The sequence below is a fragment of the Trachinotus anak genome, unplaced genomic scaffold (genome assembly GCF_046630095.1).
Source record: "Trachinotus anak isolate AG129_WGS33_773 ecotype Australia unplaced genomic scaffold, CSIRO_AGI_Tana_v1 ptg000011l, whole genome shotgun sequence".
NCBI classification, from domain to species: Eukaryota; Metazoa; Chordata; class Actinopteri; order Carangiformes; family Carangidae; genus Trachinotus; species Trachinotus anak.
In genome coordinates, this window is record NW_027273862.1 from 28,379,023 (window position 1) to 28,395,119 (window position 16,097).

The following is a 16,097-nucleotide window of genomic DNA, read 5'->3' on the forward strand; positions in this document are numbered from 1 at the left end:
TCCACCTGAAAGCTGTGTCCTGCACTGTGACATCTCACCTGTGGGCGGTGCCTGTGTCTGTATGAAGGTGGAGAGGAGCAACAGCTAAAGGGGGACTCGCATGCAGTGGCATGCACGGAGTTCTGACCGGATACCAAAACAAAGAACAGATTAGGTCAGATTATAACATACACAGAGGGAGTGTGACTTCTTCTCTGCTCAGGACATCATTACTCCACTATATCTTTACATAGAAGATAGCTGTTTGCTGCTATTATTGTTTAAAATCTCATTTACATAACTGTTTATATACCTCTCACAAGTAAAAACAGCTCCACAAAAAACATCTTCAGATTGTTTTAATAGTATTTTTATTTACATAAATATTTCAGGTGGGTTTGTTCAGGGGGCTTGAGTCCCAGAATGACACAGACAGACAGAACATGATGACGATGGTGTGTATGTGTGTAGACTAAACAGACGGACATCACTTCTTCTCGGGGGCCTTGTCACCAGCCTCCAGTTCGGGTGCGGCCTCTTTGGGCTGTCGGTAGGCGGGGAACACCTCCCAGGGTGTGTTCAGGTCAAACTTCCTGAACTCCTGCGACAGCTCGACGGGTTCGGCCACCACGCGCTTCACCTCATCATCATAACGCACCTGCAGACGGAAACAAGTTGCATTTAATTTGAAGTAATTTCAGTGTTGGTTGGTTAGGGTTGATAAATTTGACAGACTATCAACTGTCAGTTCTTTGCGGAAAATATAAAAACAAGACTGCATGAGAGGCTTTTCTTCTCAAGACGTCCTGATCAAATGATGAATTTTAAAACAGATCTCTTTTAATCAGACTGTGGAGTGTTGGAGTTATTTTTTCACTGCCCAAACTTTCAAGGATTTTCAAAGCATGTGGGGAGCCTGGATTAATTATAATGAGCTCAAAAACTAAATACTAAAATAACAAAAAATCACAGGATCCAGCAGAGTTGGAGATCTAAAGCTTCTGGGCACAGCTTCCATTCTGTCTGTCTCACTGACATCCTGCCAGTACTACTACATTTATCTATTGGAGAAAACATATGAGCCACACATGGATGAAGCCAAATCAAGCCGATCGGCATACTCAGGAGATGTGTTCCTGGCAGGACTCACCTCAACATAACCCGACAGAGGGAAGTCCTTTCTGAAGGGGTGACCCTCGAAGCCGTAGTCTGTCAGAATACGCCTCAGGTCTGGGTGGTTGGCAAAGAACACACCAAACATGTCCCATATCTGTATAAACACATACACACACACTTTTGTTCTTAGTCTGGTCAGTCTCAGTCTGAGTGTTAATGACAGATCTTATCATTTTTATGTAGATGACACTCAGCACTACATGTCTGTGAAACGTGAGGATCTCTTTAACCAACCTAAATGACCGTCTGAATGCAGAGGAGATGTTGAATGTTTTAAAACTGAATGCGTCAAACCCCAGGTCTGACTACTAATATCAAACCACACAGTAAAAATGTAGGTGTAACTTTTGACTGGTCTATTTTTTCAATATACATTAAGCAGCTTGTGCAATCATGCTTTTTACTATCTCAAAGATTAGACATATTCAATCATTTGAATGTGTTGGAAAAACTAGTTCATACAGTTGTTTGTAAGTTCAGGTATGAGATCCTGCCCTCCTGCAGAGTGTCTCCTGTTGGGCTGCTGACAGCGCTCTCAGCCAGACACAGGTGCTGACAGTACTGGAGCAGCCATAGCACTTTGCATTATTTTGGTTTTGCGTCAATCTAATTTTGTATTTTATGTGTTGTCATTATGTCTGTTGGATGCCTCTCGTTTGAAAGGCACTTTGAGTGTGTTAAATAGACACTTGAATGAATGAATCCTCAGATTTGGCGCGCAGGCTGTGACTCACCTCCCTCTCGTACCAGTTGGCGGCCATGTGGACGGGGACCGCAGAGTCCACTGGTGTTAATTCATCTGTGTACGTCTTGACACGGATACGGGAGTTGTAGCGGAGCGACAGCAGATTGTAGACAATCTGTAAATCAGCACACACATCATTACAAAAACATTCAGAAAACCCATTCACATGGTGTGCACCTTAGATTACCACAAATACTTCAATTCTAACCATGAGACATTTAGTTTTAGAGGAGAATGTGAGCAGGGCTGGGAAGTATCAAAGTATATTTACTCAATTACTGTACAAAAACAATTATAAACTACTTGTACATTACTTGAATATTTCCATTTTAAATTACTTCATAATTCCACTCCCCTACATTTCAGAGAGAAACATTGTACTTTCTACTCCATTACATTTGTCTGACAGTTACAGCTGCTCATTATTATGTATTATATAGATTAAGTTACCCATCAGTACATAGAGTAGTTTAGCTCCATCTTTATGAGCTGCAACATTAAAGTGATCAAGACATTAATGCATCAATAATTATATGTAATTTATATAATATGTACTATTCTATATGTATAAGTCATTCTGCACAATAAGTACTTTTACATATGTTACTTAAAGAACACTTTACCGATAATACTTCTGTACTTTTACATCAGTAACATTTTGAGTGCAGGACTTTTACTTGAGTATTCCTACACTGTGGTTCTGTTACCTGTACTTAAGTAAAGGGTCTGAGATTTTCTTCCACCACTAACTGTGAGTGTTGTGATTAAAGACAAATAACACTTTTATGTTGTGCTGTTGTAGGTGCAACAATGTAGGGATGAATTAACTGTAACTGTCTGATGCAACTCCAGACAGCTGTGTCATTATTATTATTATTATCATCATTATTAAATAAGGTTGGCCATTCATTATAACTGAAATGAATGTGGGGAGACGATTTCTCCTTTCACACTGAGTGAGTGACAGTCACTGTGAGGAGTTTCACAGTGGAAATAACTTTGCATCAGGAGACACCTACCTCAAAGCGGTTCTGGCGTGTTGGGATGTCAACAGCAGTCAGGTCAATCATGTTCCTGTACTGGGCGTTGGTGTGGTCCCTCAGGAAGGTCAGCACCGGGATCACTCCATCAGGATGGATCATCACCTCCAGCTCATTATAACAGGTCACCTACACACACACACACACACACACACACACACACACACACACACACACACACACACACACACACACACACACACACACACACACACACACACACACACACACACTTTGAAGGCATCTGCATGTTTATGAAATCTGAAGGCAATAGAGGAGAACCTTTTCAGGACTCTGATACTCTTATGGGAATATAAACTGACCTGGACCTGCTGGATATACTTGGGCATCATCTCAGCCACATACTCCCCAAACGCTGCCAGCTGGTTGTGAGTGACGGCATCTTTGGGCCTGACGGTGGCTGCATAAAGGACAGAAAACAACGTGTTTATCATGACTGAAAAATGCAGCGATTGCTCTCCATGTCATTTTTTGTACTAATATTGGAAAAGGGGTTACACTTTGGCATAATTTACTGTGCTTAGTTTGTGTGACATTCAAGTGAATATGTTATGTGGGCTGGGTACAACTGCATGAAAAATCAAGCAGATCAATCATCTGATCCATATTGTGCCTGTCATGAATTTTAACATTTGAATCACAACGTTTAAGCTTCTGTTATCATGAAAGATAAATCCTTAGCTTTGAGTGTATTTCCAGAATCACCAAAGACTCTAACCATCAGGATAAAAAACAGTCTGTACATTGATCAAATAAAACAAATAGTTTTAATCTGCTTCCAAAATTGCAACTCAACATCCTAATTTAAATAAAAATAGTAGCGGGAAACGACACATGGAGTGCATCAAATACAATCTTGGGAAAAACAGTAACATTAATATAAATTTTATTTTATTTTCTGTTGCCATGGCGCCGCGGATGGCTGCCTCGGTGTTTTGGTGCGCATTTTTTTGCCTTATTTTCTTTATAAATCCAGTTTTCTGCTTTGGTTTCCGGAGCTCTTTCACCAGAGAAGAGCTCATTAATATCAGAGAAACAACTCCAGTGGATTTTTTTCCTACTTTTCTCGACTCATCTGTGGGATTATTGGACATTTTGGTCAGAGGTGCACTGACCGTTGCTCTCGCAGTGAAACGCCGGAGGAGAGGAAAACGTGCCGGTGCGCTTGCGCGTCTCCGCCGGCGCGCACTCCGCACACCTCTCCCAGGTATCTTTCTCTCCAACGTGCGTTCACTGCCCAACAAACTGGATGAACTTCAGCTAGTGGTGCAGAAGAACAGAGACTTTTCCTCATCTGCCGTCCTGTGCTTCACGGAGACGTGGCTGTGTGGATCGATTCCGAACTCTGCGCTGGAGCTGGCCGGCTTCCAGCTCTTCAGAGCGGATCGCGACACAGAGCTGTCCGGCAAAACCAAAGGTGGAGGAATCTGCTTTTATGCAAACAGTGGCTGGTGCAAAGACGTGACAGTGATCCTGCAGCACTGTTCTCCTGACCTGGAGACTTTCATCATAAACTGCAGGCCCTTCTACTCCCCCCGTGAGTTCACCTCAATCATCCTGGTCGGTGTTTACATCCCACCACAGGCCAACGTGCAGGAGGCACAGCGGGCGCTCGCCGACCAGATACTGTGTGTGGAGCAGACCAACCCGGACTCCGTAGTTATTGTCCTTGGTGACTTTAACAAAGGGAACCTCAGTCATGAACTGCCCAAATACAGACAGTTTGTTAATTGCCCGACCAGAGAGGGGAACACTCTGGACCACTGTTACACCACAATCAGTGGTGCTTATCACGCCGTCCCCCGGGCTGCACTGGGCCACTCTGACCATGTCATGGTCCACCTGATTCCCACATACAGGCAGAAACTAAAACTGTGTAAACCTGTTGCGAGGACATCGAAGCAGTGGAGCAGTGAAGCCATAGAGGATCTGCGGGCATGTTTGGACTGCACTGACTGGGAGGTGTTCAGGACTGCTTCCAACAGTCTGGATGAGTTCACAGAGGCTGTGACGTCATACATCAGCTTCTGTGAGGACTGCTGTATCCCATCACGCACCAGGGTGAGTTATAACAATGACAAACCCTGGTTCACAGCTAAGCTCAGTCAGCTCAGGAGGCAAAAGGAGGAAGCTTTCAGGAGTGGGGACAGGGACAGGTTTAAAGAGTCCAAGTACAGGTTTAGCAAAGCGGTGAGAGAAGCTAAACGACTGTACTCTGAGAAACTTCAGCTCCAGTTCTCAGCCAATGACTCTGCTTCTGTCTGGAAAGGGCTCAGACAGATCACTAACTACAAACCTAAACCCCCCCACTCCATTAATGACTTCCGTCTGGCCAACGATCTGAATGAGTTCTACTGCCGCTTTGAAAGACAGTGGGACAAGCCTGACACTAACCTCCACATCAGAGCCACATCAGAACCCTCCTCCTCCCCTACCAAAGGAACGTCTCTCTCTATCCTGGAGAGAGATGTCAACAGGCTTTTTAAGAAGCAGAACCCCCGCAAAGCAGCCGGTCCTGACTCTGTCTCTCCATCATCCCTGAAGCACTGTGCTGATCAGCTGTCTCCAGTGTTCACGGACATCTTCAACACCTCACTGGAGATCTGCCACGTGCCAGCCTGCTTCAAATCCTCCACCATCATCCCTGTCCCCAAAAAACCAAGGCCCACAGGACTAAATGACTATAGACCCATTGCCCTGACCTCTGTGGTCATGAAATCATTTGAGCGTCTTGTCCTGTCCCATCTCAAATCCATCACTGACCCACTCCTGGACCCCCTGCAGTTCGCCTACAGAGCCAACAGGTCTGTAGACGACGCCGTCAACATGGCTCTCCACTTCATCCTCCAGCACCTGGACTCCTCAGGGACCTATGCCAGGATCCTGTTTGTGGACTTTAGCTCTGCCTTCAACACCATCATCCCGGCTCTGCTGCAGGACAAGCTCTCCCAGCTGAGCGTGCCTGACTCCACCTGCAGGTGGATCACCGACTTCCTGTCTGACAGGAGGCAGCACGTGAAGCTAGGAAAGCACGTGTCTGACTCCCAGACCATCAGCACTGGATCCCCGCAAGGCTGCGTTCTTTCTCCTCTGCTCTTCTCCCTGTACACCAACACCTGCACCTCCAGCCATCAGTCTGTCAAGCTCCTGAAGTTTGCAGACGACACCACTCTCATTGGACTCATCTCTGATGGCGATGAGTCTGCGTACAGGTGGGAGACTGAGCGTCTGGTGACCTGGTGCAGGCAGAACAACCTAGAGCTAAACGCTCTGAAGACAGTGGAAATGATAGTGGACTTCAGGAAGAGCCCAGCCCCACCCACCCCCATCTCCCTGTGTGACTCCCCCGTGGCTACCGTGGAGCATTTTCGCTTCTTGGGAACCACCATCACACAGGATCTCAAATGGGAGCTAAACATCAGCTCCCTCATCAAAAAAGCTCAGCAGAGGATGTATTTCCTGAGGCAATTGAAGAAGTTCAACCTGCCAAGGACTATGATGGTGAACTTCTACACCTCCATCATTGAGTCCATCCTCACCTCCTCCATCACCATCTGGTACGCTGCTGCCACGGAGAGGGACAATAACAGACTGCAGCGTATCATCCACTCTGCTGAGAAGGTGATTGGCTGCAATCTTCCGTCCCTCCAGGACCTGTACGCCTCAAGGACTCTGAGGCGTGCAGGGAAGATTGTAGCTGACTCCTCCCACCCTGGACACAAACTCTTTGAGTCACTCCCCTCTGGCAGGAGGCTGCGGTCCTTCAGGACCAAAACCTCTCGCCACAAAAATAGCTTCTTCCCATCTGCTATTAGCCTCATCAACAAGGCTAGAGAGCCCCACTGTTGCTGATCAATTGCACCAATCACCAGAAAAAATTCCTTGTATGTGAAAGCATACTTGGCAATAAAACTGATTCTGATTCTGATTCTGATTCTGATAAAGAAATATATCTAGTAATAAAACGTATTTACTTTTGGCTCATTTTATACAAAATAAAGTTGGACTTATGTTCAAAGCAGCTTTAAGTTTTGTTAAACAGTCTTCTGGGTTTTTCAGAGATTGTGATGAATTTTTCTCCCTGAAAAACTGTGGTGTTAGCAAGGAGGCTGTTTTTCAACTGTAGTCACTGGACAGATGTTAAATATTCTCCATAAAAACAAGATATAAGATTCAAATTTCAAAGTTAACAAGACCATTTCTAAACATACAACATATACCTGCTGGTAGTCCAGCTTGCTGATAATAAATGAGAGCCGCAAACCAGAGCTAATGAGTTAAGAAAGAGATTAGTGGTCCAGCCAAACTGTCTGACTGTTCATAAACAACCATCCTATATTAGGAGCCTCCTGCAGCATCGGTCACTGTGTACTCACGGCTGGTCTCAGTAGTGGAGCTCTGCAGTCTGGTCTGCTGCTGGAGGAGACACGAACTCCGCGCAACTGAGAGAAAAGGAGGAGGGAGTCAAAACAATAAATATAAAACACTCCACTGAGAAATGAATCTACTGATCTGCAGACGAACTGGAGTAATGAAAGCAACAAGCCAAGAATGAAAAGCAAAGGCTCGCTGATACTGAATGGCATTGAATTCACAAATGAAAAATTTAATATCAAACATATCCATTTGACCTGTGCAGGAAAGAACAAAGTTAGAACTAAATGTGAATTACTTTGGAGGTTTTGCATTATGAACATTTGCTGGGAGAAGGGTTGGCTTCTACCTCACACATCCTGCTATTTCCATCAAAACAAAGTAAACCAACTTTGAACTTCTGTTCTCACCTGTTGTTTACCAGTGAGAAAGCCTTGAAATTGTGGGGTGATCTTAGTCTTTACTTATTTGTCTATCTTTGTTCTAACACCAAAATTATTTCTACACAATAAAGACTATTGAAGGAAGAGCAAAATTAATTTCTTAGCTCAACCAGACTCCATACTTATTTCTGTTAAATTGCTTAAAAACCTAAATCTATAAAACTTATGGACTTGTAGAGCTTACGTATTTCCAGGAACAAATAATATCTAAATTCTGCTTTATTTGACTTCTGAGAAGAATTAGAACATGGCATCTGCAGTTCTTCATAAGTCTTTCAATGCTCTGACTTAGGTTTCCTCACAAAAAAAGCCTCACAGTGTTTATGTGATTTTGCTCCTTATTCTATCTTTAAAGTTCTGTATACACCCGTTTCCACATATCGCTGTTGCTTTATGCATCACATTTATGTCTGCACTTGTATGACAACAATTAATCGCTTGGTTGATAATTTAATCAAACTATTCTCATAATCAATTAATTATTTGTCATTTTTTGAGCAAAACTAATGAGAAAAAAGGTCAAACATTTCCTGATTCCAGCTGGAGTAAATTAAGTTGCCCCGATTTCTATAACCTTAAATACTTAAAGTAAAGTTTTACATATTTGCTGTTGTTCTGGCTCTATATATATATATATATATATATATATATATATATAACGACAGTGGAGGGTTAGTGCTGACTTTCAGCTGTATGTGCTTCTGTCTGCTTTTCTCATTCATGCTGTGTTTCATAGCTTTAACTGGTTCTGGATACTGGTTATTTTGGCAAATACACTAAACCATACCAACTCATTTTGCACCTGACTTGAAATTAATTGAATTTGCACCTTAATTGTGCAAAGCTACCTCCTGATTATGTACCAGCGTTACAGTTGTGATGTAGTTTTGCAAAACGAGGAAAGGAAACTAAATTAATAAACCAACAGGCTCTTTCAGAATCCAACAAGAAGACGTCTGCATGTGTCTCTGCTGACTAGATGAACCCATGTGTCACAAAAACAGGATCCACCGTCCAGCCCGCTGCAGCTCAGCTCAGCCCGCTGCAGCTCAGCTCAGCCCGCTGCAGCTCAGCTCAGCCCGCTGCAGCTCAGCTCAGCCCGCTGCAGCTCAGCTCAGCCCGCTGCAGCTCAGCTCAGCCCGCTGCAGCTCAGCTCAGCCCGCTGCAGCTCAGCTCAGCCCGCTGCAGCTCAGCTCAGCCCGCTGCAGCTCAGCTCAGCCCGCTGCAGCTCAGCTCAGCCCGCTGCAGCTCAGCTCAGCCCGCTGCAGCTCAGCTCAGCCCGCTGCAGGCTAACGCTAGCATTAGCTACCGCTAGCTCGAAGGTCAAACCGGAGACATTTCACGGTTGAAAATGACGCAGCGTCGTTTCCGGTGGCGTGAAAACGGACTCGACCTAAAACTACAGCGAACGGTCTGTAGAAACATTAATAACTTTCTGGTCGACTTACTGTTAAAACTCCTTCCAAGACCTCCGCGGACAACCCGCATCAACGACGCCGCCATGTTTGCTAACTGTGGACGCTTGTCTCCGGACGAAGGAGCGGCTGCCGGCGGACCGCTGCCCCCCGGCGGCCCGGAGGACCGCTGCCCCCCGGCGGCCCGGAGGACCGCTGCCCCCCGGCGGCCCGGAGGACCGCTGCCCCCGGCGGCCCGGAGGACTGTGACTGCAGCTGTGGAAGGGAACAGACTCCGGACAGCGGTGCAAAGTAACATTTACTCGTCTTTTCATGCTTTTCTTACTGGCCTTACCTTCTGTAAAACACGAGTTTACAACAAATGAACTCAAAATAGATTAAAAATCAAAGGCATTAACCCCCATTAACCCCTGCATTTAACCAAATGCATCAAATTTAATACAAGTATTTCTGAGACCTACTGCATCACCTCATGGTAAAAACTTCACTCAAACCCTCCTGTATCCAATCTGACACTTGTCTTCAACCCCTGGTGGATCCTTTATCACTACAACAACTCAAACACAGCACATGGGACAATCCAGGTTGTCCACCTTCAGATAGTTCCCAGCTCACTGGATCAAGGTCAAGACAATTGCGATTTTTACGATTTTCCAGAGACATTTTCTTTGAAATTTTTAGTAATATTCTAACATGAACACTTAATCTGTTGAAGCAAGTTGTAATTGCATAATTGTTTGCATTTTAGTATGTAGTAAAATCGTGTATAAAATTTGGAAAAACCTATATGCAAATAATTTTTTGTAATTTTTTTTTTTTTTTTCAAATTTTGTTAAAGGGCCAAATAGAGGTCCAGATTCAAGAAATCAGAATTCTCTGCCCATTATTTCTGGGGTCAGGCATCACAGGGTTAAAATTACACTTTGACAGATTCCCTCTGTAAGACTGGGGCCACAACACAGAGGATGGAGGAAGATACTGTTCTGCTATGGTGAAGAAATTCTACACTTTTTTTTGACAAATCACATTATACAGACATATAGATGTAGTTAATCTGAAGCTTTTGGGACCCCTGGGCAGTTTCCCCACTCCACCCAGTTGGTAATCCAACATTTTCTATACAGCTGCACAACAGTCCAGGACAACTGCTGAGATTGGTTTCATATTACTTTGTAAAAGTGGTATTAGTAAAAGTGGAAGTACTACACTGGGGATATATTACATTACAAATAGATACTTCAATCAGAGAACCCTTGAGTAAAAGTTAATAATTATTAGCAGTAAAATGCAATATTCTAAGTATTAACAGCACAAGACCTTTTAGTGAAAAAGTATACTCCAGGTTGACATCAGATAATTATTGTAGAGTAGATAAGTGCAACATTCCCATATAAAATCTGGACAAACAGTATTAAGTTTCCTTGAATATACTGGATGTACCCAACAATAATTGTCAGGTACTTCACTTAAGCACAGTTCCTGAGTAGATGCTCTTAGTTCCCTCTGTGGTCTGGTTCACCTTCTTCACATTACCAGAACAGCTTTCATGCACACATATACACATGTATTTGCCAGTTATAACGACATACTGAAAATAAAGGAGAATAAACACCATTAGACTGTTTTCATCTCACAAATGTCACTTTAATGTCACTTTTTAAGTAATGAGGCATCAGAGGAAAATATGATAAACTAAAATTTAAAAAAATCCAGCATACTCAGTAACCACTATTGTTGAACGTCCTTGTCTTGTTGTGCCACTGCAGTCCAAATGTAACAAGCATACAACAATTTAATTGAGTGTTTTTAATATGAAAGCCAGATGCAAAACACATTGCAACGTTGTTTTTCTTATTGAATTTGAATGAATTTTTGGCTGAAACATGATGAAGTGTAGGGGAAAATCACAACAAAGGACATCAGGTATTTAAAAAAGTTTCCAATTGTTTCCATCTCTTTTAACACGAGTCAGAGTTTTACATATTTTAGAAACAGAATTTATGATTTAGCTCCAGGTACTAAAACCAGAGAGTCAGGGATTTGTAGAAGATGGCTTTAGTCACTGTTCCATGCTGACATTTTGAAGTCATAGGTATTATGAAATGAGGGTTACAAAAATAATCTATGATAGTGCTGCTTTTCTGTTGTCATGAATTGACCACTAAAATCTGAAATCTGCCAATAAAAGACTTGAAATTTATTTTTAAAAAATGTGGATGGGGATATGTTTTGTTTGGCATTCACTCTTCAGTGGTGTACTTTATGATGTGGAGGATTGGTTGGTACAACCACAGGTACGTTTCATGTCTTTGTGGCTTGAAACAAGGCTCTGAGTCTTTCCACCGCTGGGAACATGATGAAGTCCGACATGTCCTCACCGTGCGCTCTCAGCTGGACTGTCCACACACCTGCTGGTGGTATTTCCTTAGCATCTCCACCTGAGCAGCACGCACCAGGACATGGGGTCGAACAGACGCCAGCTTCTGACAGGCCTCCTCTGGAGTCCAGCAGTGTAACTGTCAGCAGTAATAGCACAATGTCAAAATCAAAGTACCCACTACTACCTACTACTCACTGACTCGATGTACAATCAGGAAAGCATGACTGAGGTTCAACTGCTGAATTTCAACTTGAATTTCAATGTTATTGCTAATGAAATGTGTTTATCACCATGTTTGCAGAACATTAGCAGTGCTATTCTTAAAAAAAAACAAAAAAAAAAAAACGGTCTCATCAACCATATATGGACATATGCTGCACTGTTTTGTCTGTGGTTTAGTTTTAAATATTGCAGGGAGGAGTAGCACAAACAGAAACAGTCATAGTTAGCTGAAAAGTGCTGCAGGCGACAGTCTGTTACTGTGCTTTGTGACTCACACACCTCCAAAATATCATCGAGGTAAACTACACTACCATGCTGTGCGGTCCTGTTGGAAAACACTAACACTGCCAGCACAGCTCGACTGCTCACAGTCATTCACAGCACAGCCTGGTGTGACTGAATCCCCTCATGGAAGAAGTTAGTCGTCCAGTGTTACTGTGCTTTAAGTACAGTTGCTTCTCTTTTCTGTTAAATGTTTACGTGTGAAACATCTACCTAAAACTGATGTAAAGAGCAGAGGATGAAATGATAGTACAAACACTGCCACAATTATGTACTGACCCGGATGAGGTAAGCAGCAGCCAGTGTGGCGCTGCGAGAACGTCCGGCCTTGCAGTGGATGTACACGCTGGTTCCCTGCTCTCGGTGCTGCAGGGCGAACTCCACGCCTCGGTGCAGGTTCTCCAGGCTGGGCACGCCGGTGAGGTCAACTGTGCTCAGCCTCAGCTGCTCCACCCCTGCAGCCCGCCACTCCTGCACCAAGGATCCAACATATCAAACAGTCATTTAACATTGTAAGGAGGATTTCTTGAGGAGATGAGAAGAACTTATTGGAGGCTGGAGACTTTGACAGCTCTGGTATAATATAGTAGATACTGGAAGGTCGAAGCTCAGTTGAACATTTTATTATCGATGATCAACGGGTCAATAATCAGCAAACATGCATTCAGGAGATATTGACAAAGAGCAACTCTTGAACACAGATCTTATATAGGTTGTAACAGTCTTCTAACAATATACCATACCATACATAGTAACTCCTGACAACTGTAAATCAGTATCTTTTTGCATATCTGCTAGACCCCCTGCTGCCATGTAAGAAAGCCTACATCTTCACACTGTCAAGTGCCATCTATATAAGTACAGGTAAGACACAGGCCCAAAACAAAATTCCACTATCAAACATGGAATATGTAAAGGATTGACCCACTCCGTCCTTTTGACACTGGTAGAAATCAGCCTGTTGTTTCCAGATCTCAGCAGCACTTTGAGGAGAATTGTGTTCACCATGGGTTCATAACTCGTGTTCATACCCCACAATAAGATTAACTGTTGTCAGTGGCTACCCCAACATCTTGGTAAGTGTTAAAGGTGCCATATAGTCTAAAGGTAGATGTCCATGTGTTTGTGATTATAAAGCAGCTCTAGGTTCTATATTAATACTGTGAAAGTATCAAAGCCTCAGTCCACAGAGAAATGCACACAGCCTGTATTCAGAAACTGAGCCTTAAAACCAGCCGTCAGGACTTCTGGAACTTTGTGATGTCACAACAAAGCAGTCACCGCTCTCAGCCACGCCCCAAGCCCCGCCCACCTGGACCCACCATCCAACCTTGCAGGATTTGGTTTCTCTGAGCATTTATCCCTCAGAATACAGTCACCAACCTTTTACTAGAGCTCCAGAGAGAAGCCTGAGAGAGGAGATGTAAAACTACACTGAGATGACATTTGGCTCTTAAAACCAAGGGTCCAAAAACCAAAGACATTCCATTTACTGTCATATGACACAGATAAAGCAGCAAATCGTCAAATCTAATGAACTGGAACTGTTGACTGTTTTTCAACATCTGCTAATCTACATCATATGACATGAACACAAGACAGAAATGAAAAACTAACCCTTGTGGAGTATCACAAAAGAAAGTCAGTTACAATAGTCAATCAATCACAATAATTGAACTTTTTGTATAAGAAGTAGTTTCTGTTTGCACACAGGAAGTTTGCCTGAAACTTCAACTTACGCGTGAGAAGATGAGCGAAGTGAACTTACCTCGGCTGAATTGCAGAAATATTTAGTCTCATACTTCTCATTCATGGTGATGACCCCTCGAACATTTTCTGTTTCTACCAGCTGTGACACAAGATCGGACAGAGACAGTCATACTGTTACCAGCTGAATATGAACTGTCTGCAACACAGTAGATACATTTTCTAACTGTATATTTTTAAATACTCTATGCAAATTTTTAAAATGAAAACACTGATATATTCAGGATTTGCAACATTTACACTTGTAAGACTTTTATAATATGCAATGAGCAACTCAATTTATCAGAATCAGAATCATTTTTTATAAACCAGAAATTAAGTATCATATTGATATGTCATAATTTTTATTCAGTATCAATATTATTTCTTATTTATTCTAATTCCTAACTTTTAACTAAGGGGAAATCCTTAAGGTACCTCGCATTTAGCTCCACCTTTACCAGCTGCAACATTAAATTGATGAACACATTCATGTTTATAATTCTAATAGAATAAAATCATTTACAACTGAAATTGGTATAATATTGAGAACCTTTAGTTTTGGTACTTAAAGTTTATTTTGATGCTCATACTTATGTACTTATACTAGCTGCAACAATTAGTCGATTAATCGATTAGTCAATCAACAGAAAATGAATTGGTAACTATTTTGATAATCAGATTAATTGATAATTTAAAAAAAAAAAAGATCCCAATTTAGCAGTGAAGGGAAAACTTAAGGGAAACTAGACCCAATTTTAATCCACTTATTGTTGTGAAACAGTTCAAACATCAAATTTAAAGCATTGTTGTTGACACTGTTAAACACTTTCAGATTTGGGAGCCCTTCATTTCATTTATGAATGCAAAAAAAAAAAAAAAAAAAAAAAGATGGTTCCTTTACCATGGACACAATAACAAACCAGAAAAAAACCCACATTTATACTTGTCAAATCTGACAAGCGTAATTGTTTCATGAAATAAAATAAAGTTTTGACAAATAAATTCGATGTTTGAACCGTTTCACAGCAATAAATGATCCAAACAACAAGCAAGAGTCGCTCAGTTAGAGCTGGCCTTTAGGTTTCCCTTAACTTTTCCTTTAACAGCCGAGTCAGAAACTGACTTCAGTGTCGTAAAACGGTAGATCGGCCCCCGCAGCTCATCGCTACTAAAGAAACAGGCCCAACGCTTCGTCCAACCGGCTGTAAGGTGTTAAAAAGACAGGCAGATGGAGGGGCTGGTGTGCGGCAGTCTGACCTGTTTGGTCATGGATCTAAACGGCAGGGCTCCGAGCACCACCGTCTCATCCACCCGGTCGAACCACCGCCTCGACGACACCTTCTCCATGACAACATTGTAGGCTAACGTCGGGTAGAAGAGCAGCCTTGCTAACGCTCCGGACATGGCTGAGCTATCGGTGACAAAAACTATGTAAAAACTCCGCTTTTCATCACGACTGCGCTCAGATGTTGTGTGTCGCTTCCGTGGCCCGCAGGCTGAGGGGTTTGACCTGTCAGCCGGTTGACACGCGTTCCTTCATGGATGTTTTTTGGTTCCTCCTCCGGTGGTCTGCTCCGCTGAGAACACGACTTCCGGCGCGACTCCTTCAGAATAAATTCCGTGACCTCAACGTCATCAACAAACTGAGACTCAGGGACACACTCGGGAACCAAGTTCCCACTTTATCTCGGATTGTTAATGCTCAAAATATGTCACAAATTTACTTTTACCCTCTACTTTAGCACCCCTTACATCTTTAACATGCCTTGCAATAGTTTTCACGGGAATTTGTTGTTGAGAGCGTAAAAAAGGTGAAGCTGTTGTTTATTTTGAAATGTGAAGAAAAGACCCCATTACTAGTTTTTATTTTTTTGAGACACTAGTGAAAGAAAGTCAAAATACACACCTAAAGACATTTATCATAGTACTATGGTTTACTATAGATATCATAGTATACCATAGTATTACCACAGTACCTCAGACATGACAATTGTAGGTAGGTAGTACTATGGTATCAACCACAGTACTTTATGGAGTACCACAGTAGTTACCACAGTGTTTCAGCAGGTTCCATGTATTATTATGGTGGGTACCATAATATTATGCTACTGATAATGTATTATGGTATAGTACAGGTGGTACCAATGTAGGTATGTTAACCTTTGTAGGTTGAGATAAAATAAATGTCTAATATGTATTTATATTATATGTAGTATCCATTATTTAGAATGAATTTTTCATCAGAACTTTGTTCCAGAACTAAACAGTTTC

The 16,097-nt window shown here is 42.5% G+C and overlaps 2 protein-coding genes across 2 annotated transcripts; both read right to left on the reverse strand.

The window, feature by feature from the left end:
- Positions 1-333: 333 nt before the first annotated feature.
- ndufs3 (NADH:ubiquinone oxidoreductase core subunit S3) lies at positions 334-9,364 on the reverse strand. Its single transcript, XM_071489579.1, has 7 exons — positions 9,227-9,364; positions 7,338-7,403; positions 3,264-3,361; positions 2,920-3,069; positions 1,890-2,015; positions 1,130-1,249; positions 334-637 (listed from the first exon to the last, which is right to left on the reverse strand). The coding sequence occupies exons 1-7, from the start codon at positions 9,279-9,281 to the stop codon at positions 467-469; spliced, it is 786 nt and encodes a 261-aa protein (XP_071345680.1). The 5' UTR covers positions 9,282-9,364; the 3' UTR covers positions 334-466.
- A 1,449-nt stretch (positions 9,365-10,813) lies between these two features.
- On the reverse strand, positions 10,814-15,397 carry ptpmt1 (protein tyrosine phosphatase mitochondrial 1). Its single transcript, XM_071489581.1, has 4 exons — positions 15,084-15,397; positions 13,846-13,926; positions 12,357-12,548; positions 10,814-11,709 (listed from the first exon to the last, which is right to left on the reverse strand). Exons 1-4 carry the CDS (start codon positions 15,228-15,230, stop codon positions 11,581-11,583), a joined length of 549 nt encoding a protein of 182 aa, XP_071345682.1. The 5' UTR covers positions 15,231-15,397; the 3' UTR covers positions 10,814-11,580.
- Positions 15,398-16,097: the final 700 nt, after the last annotated feature.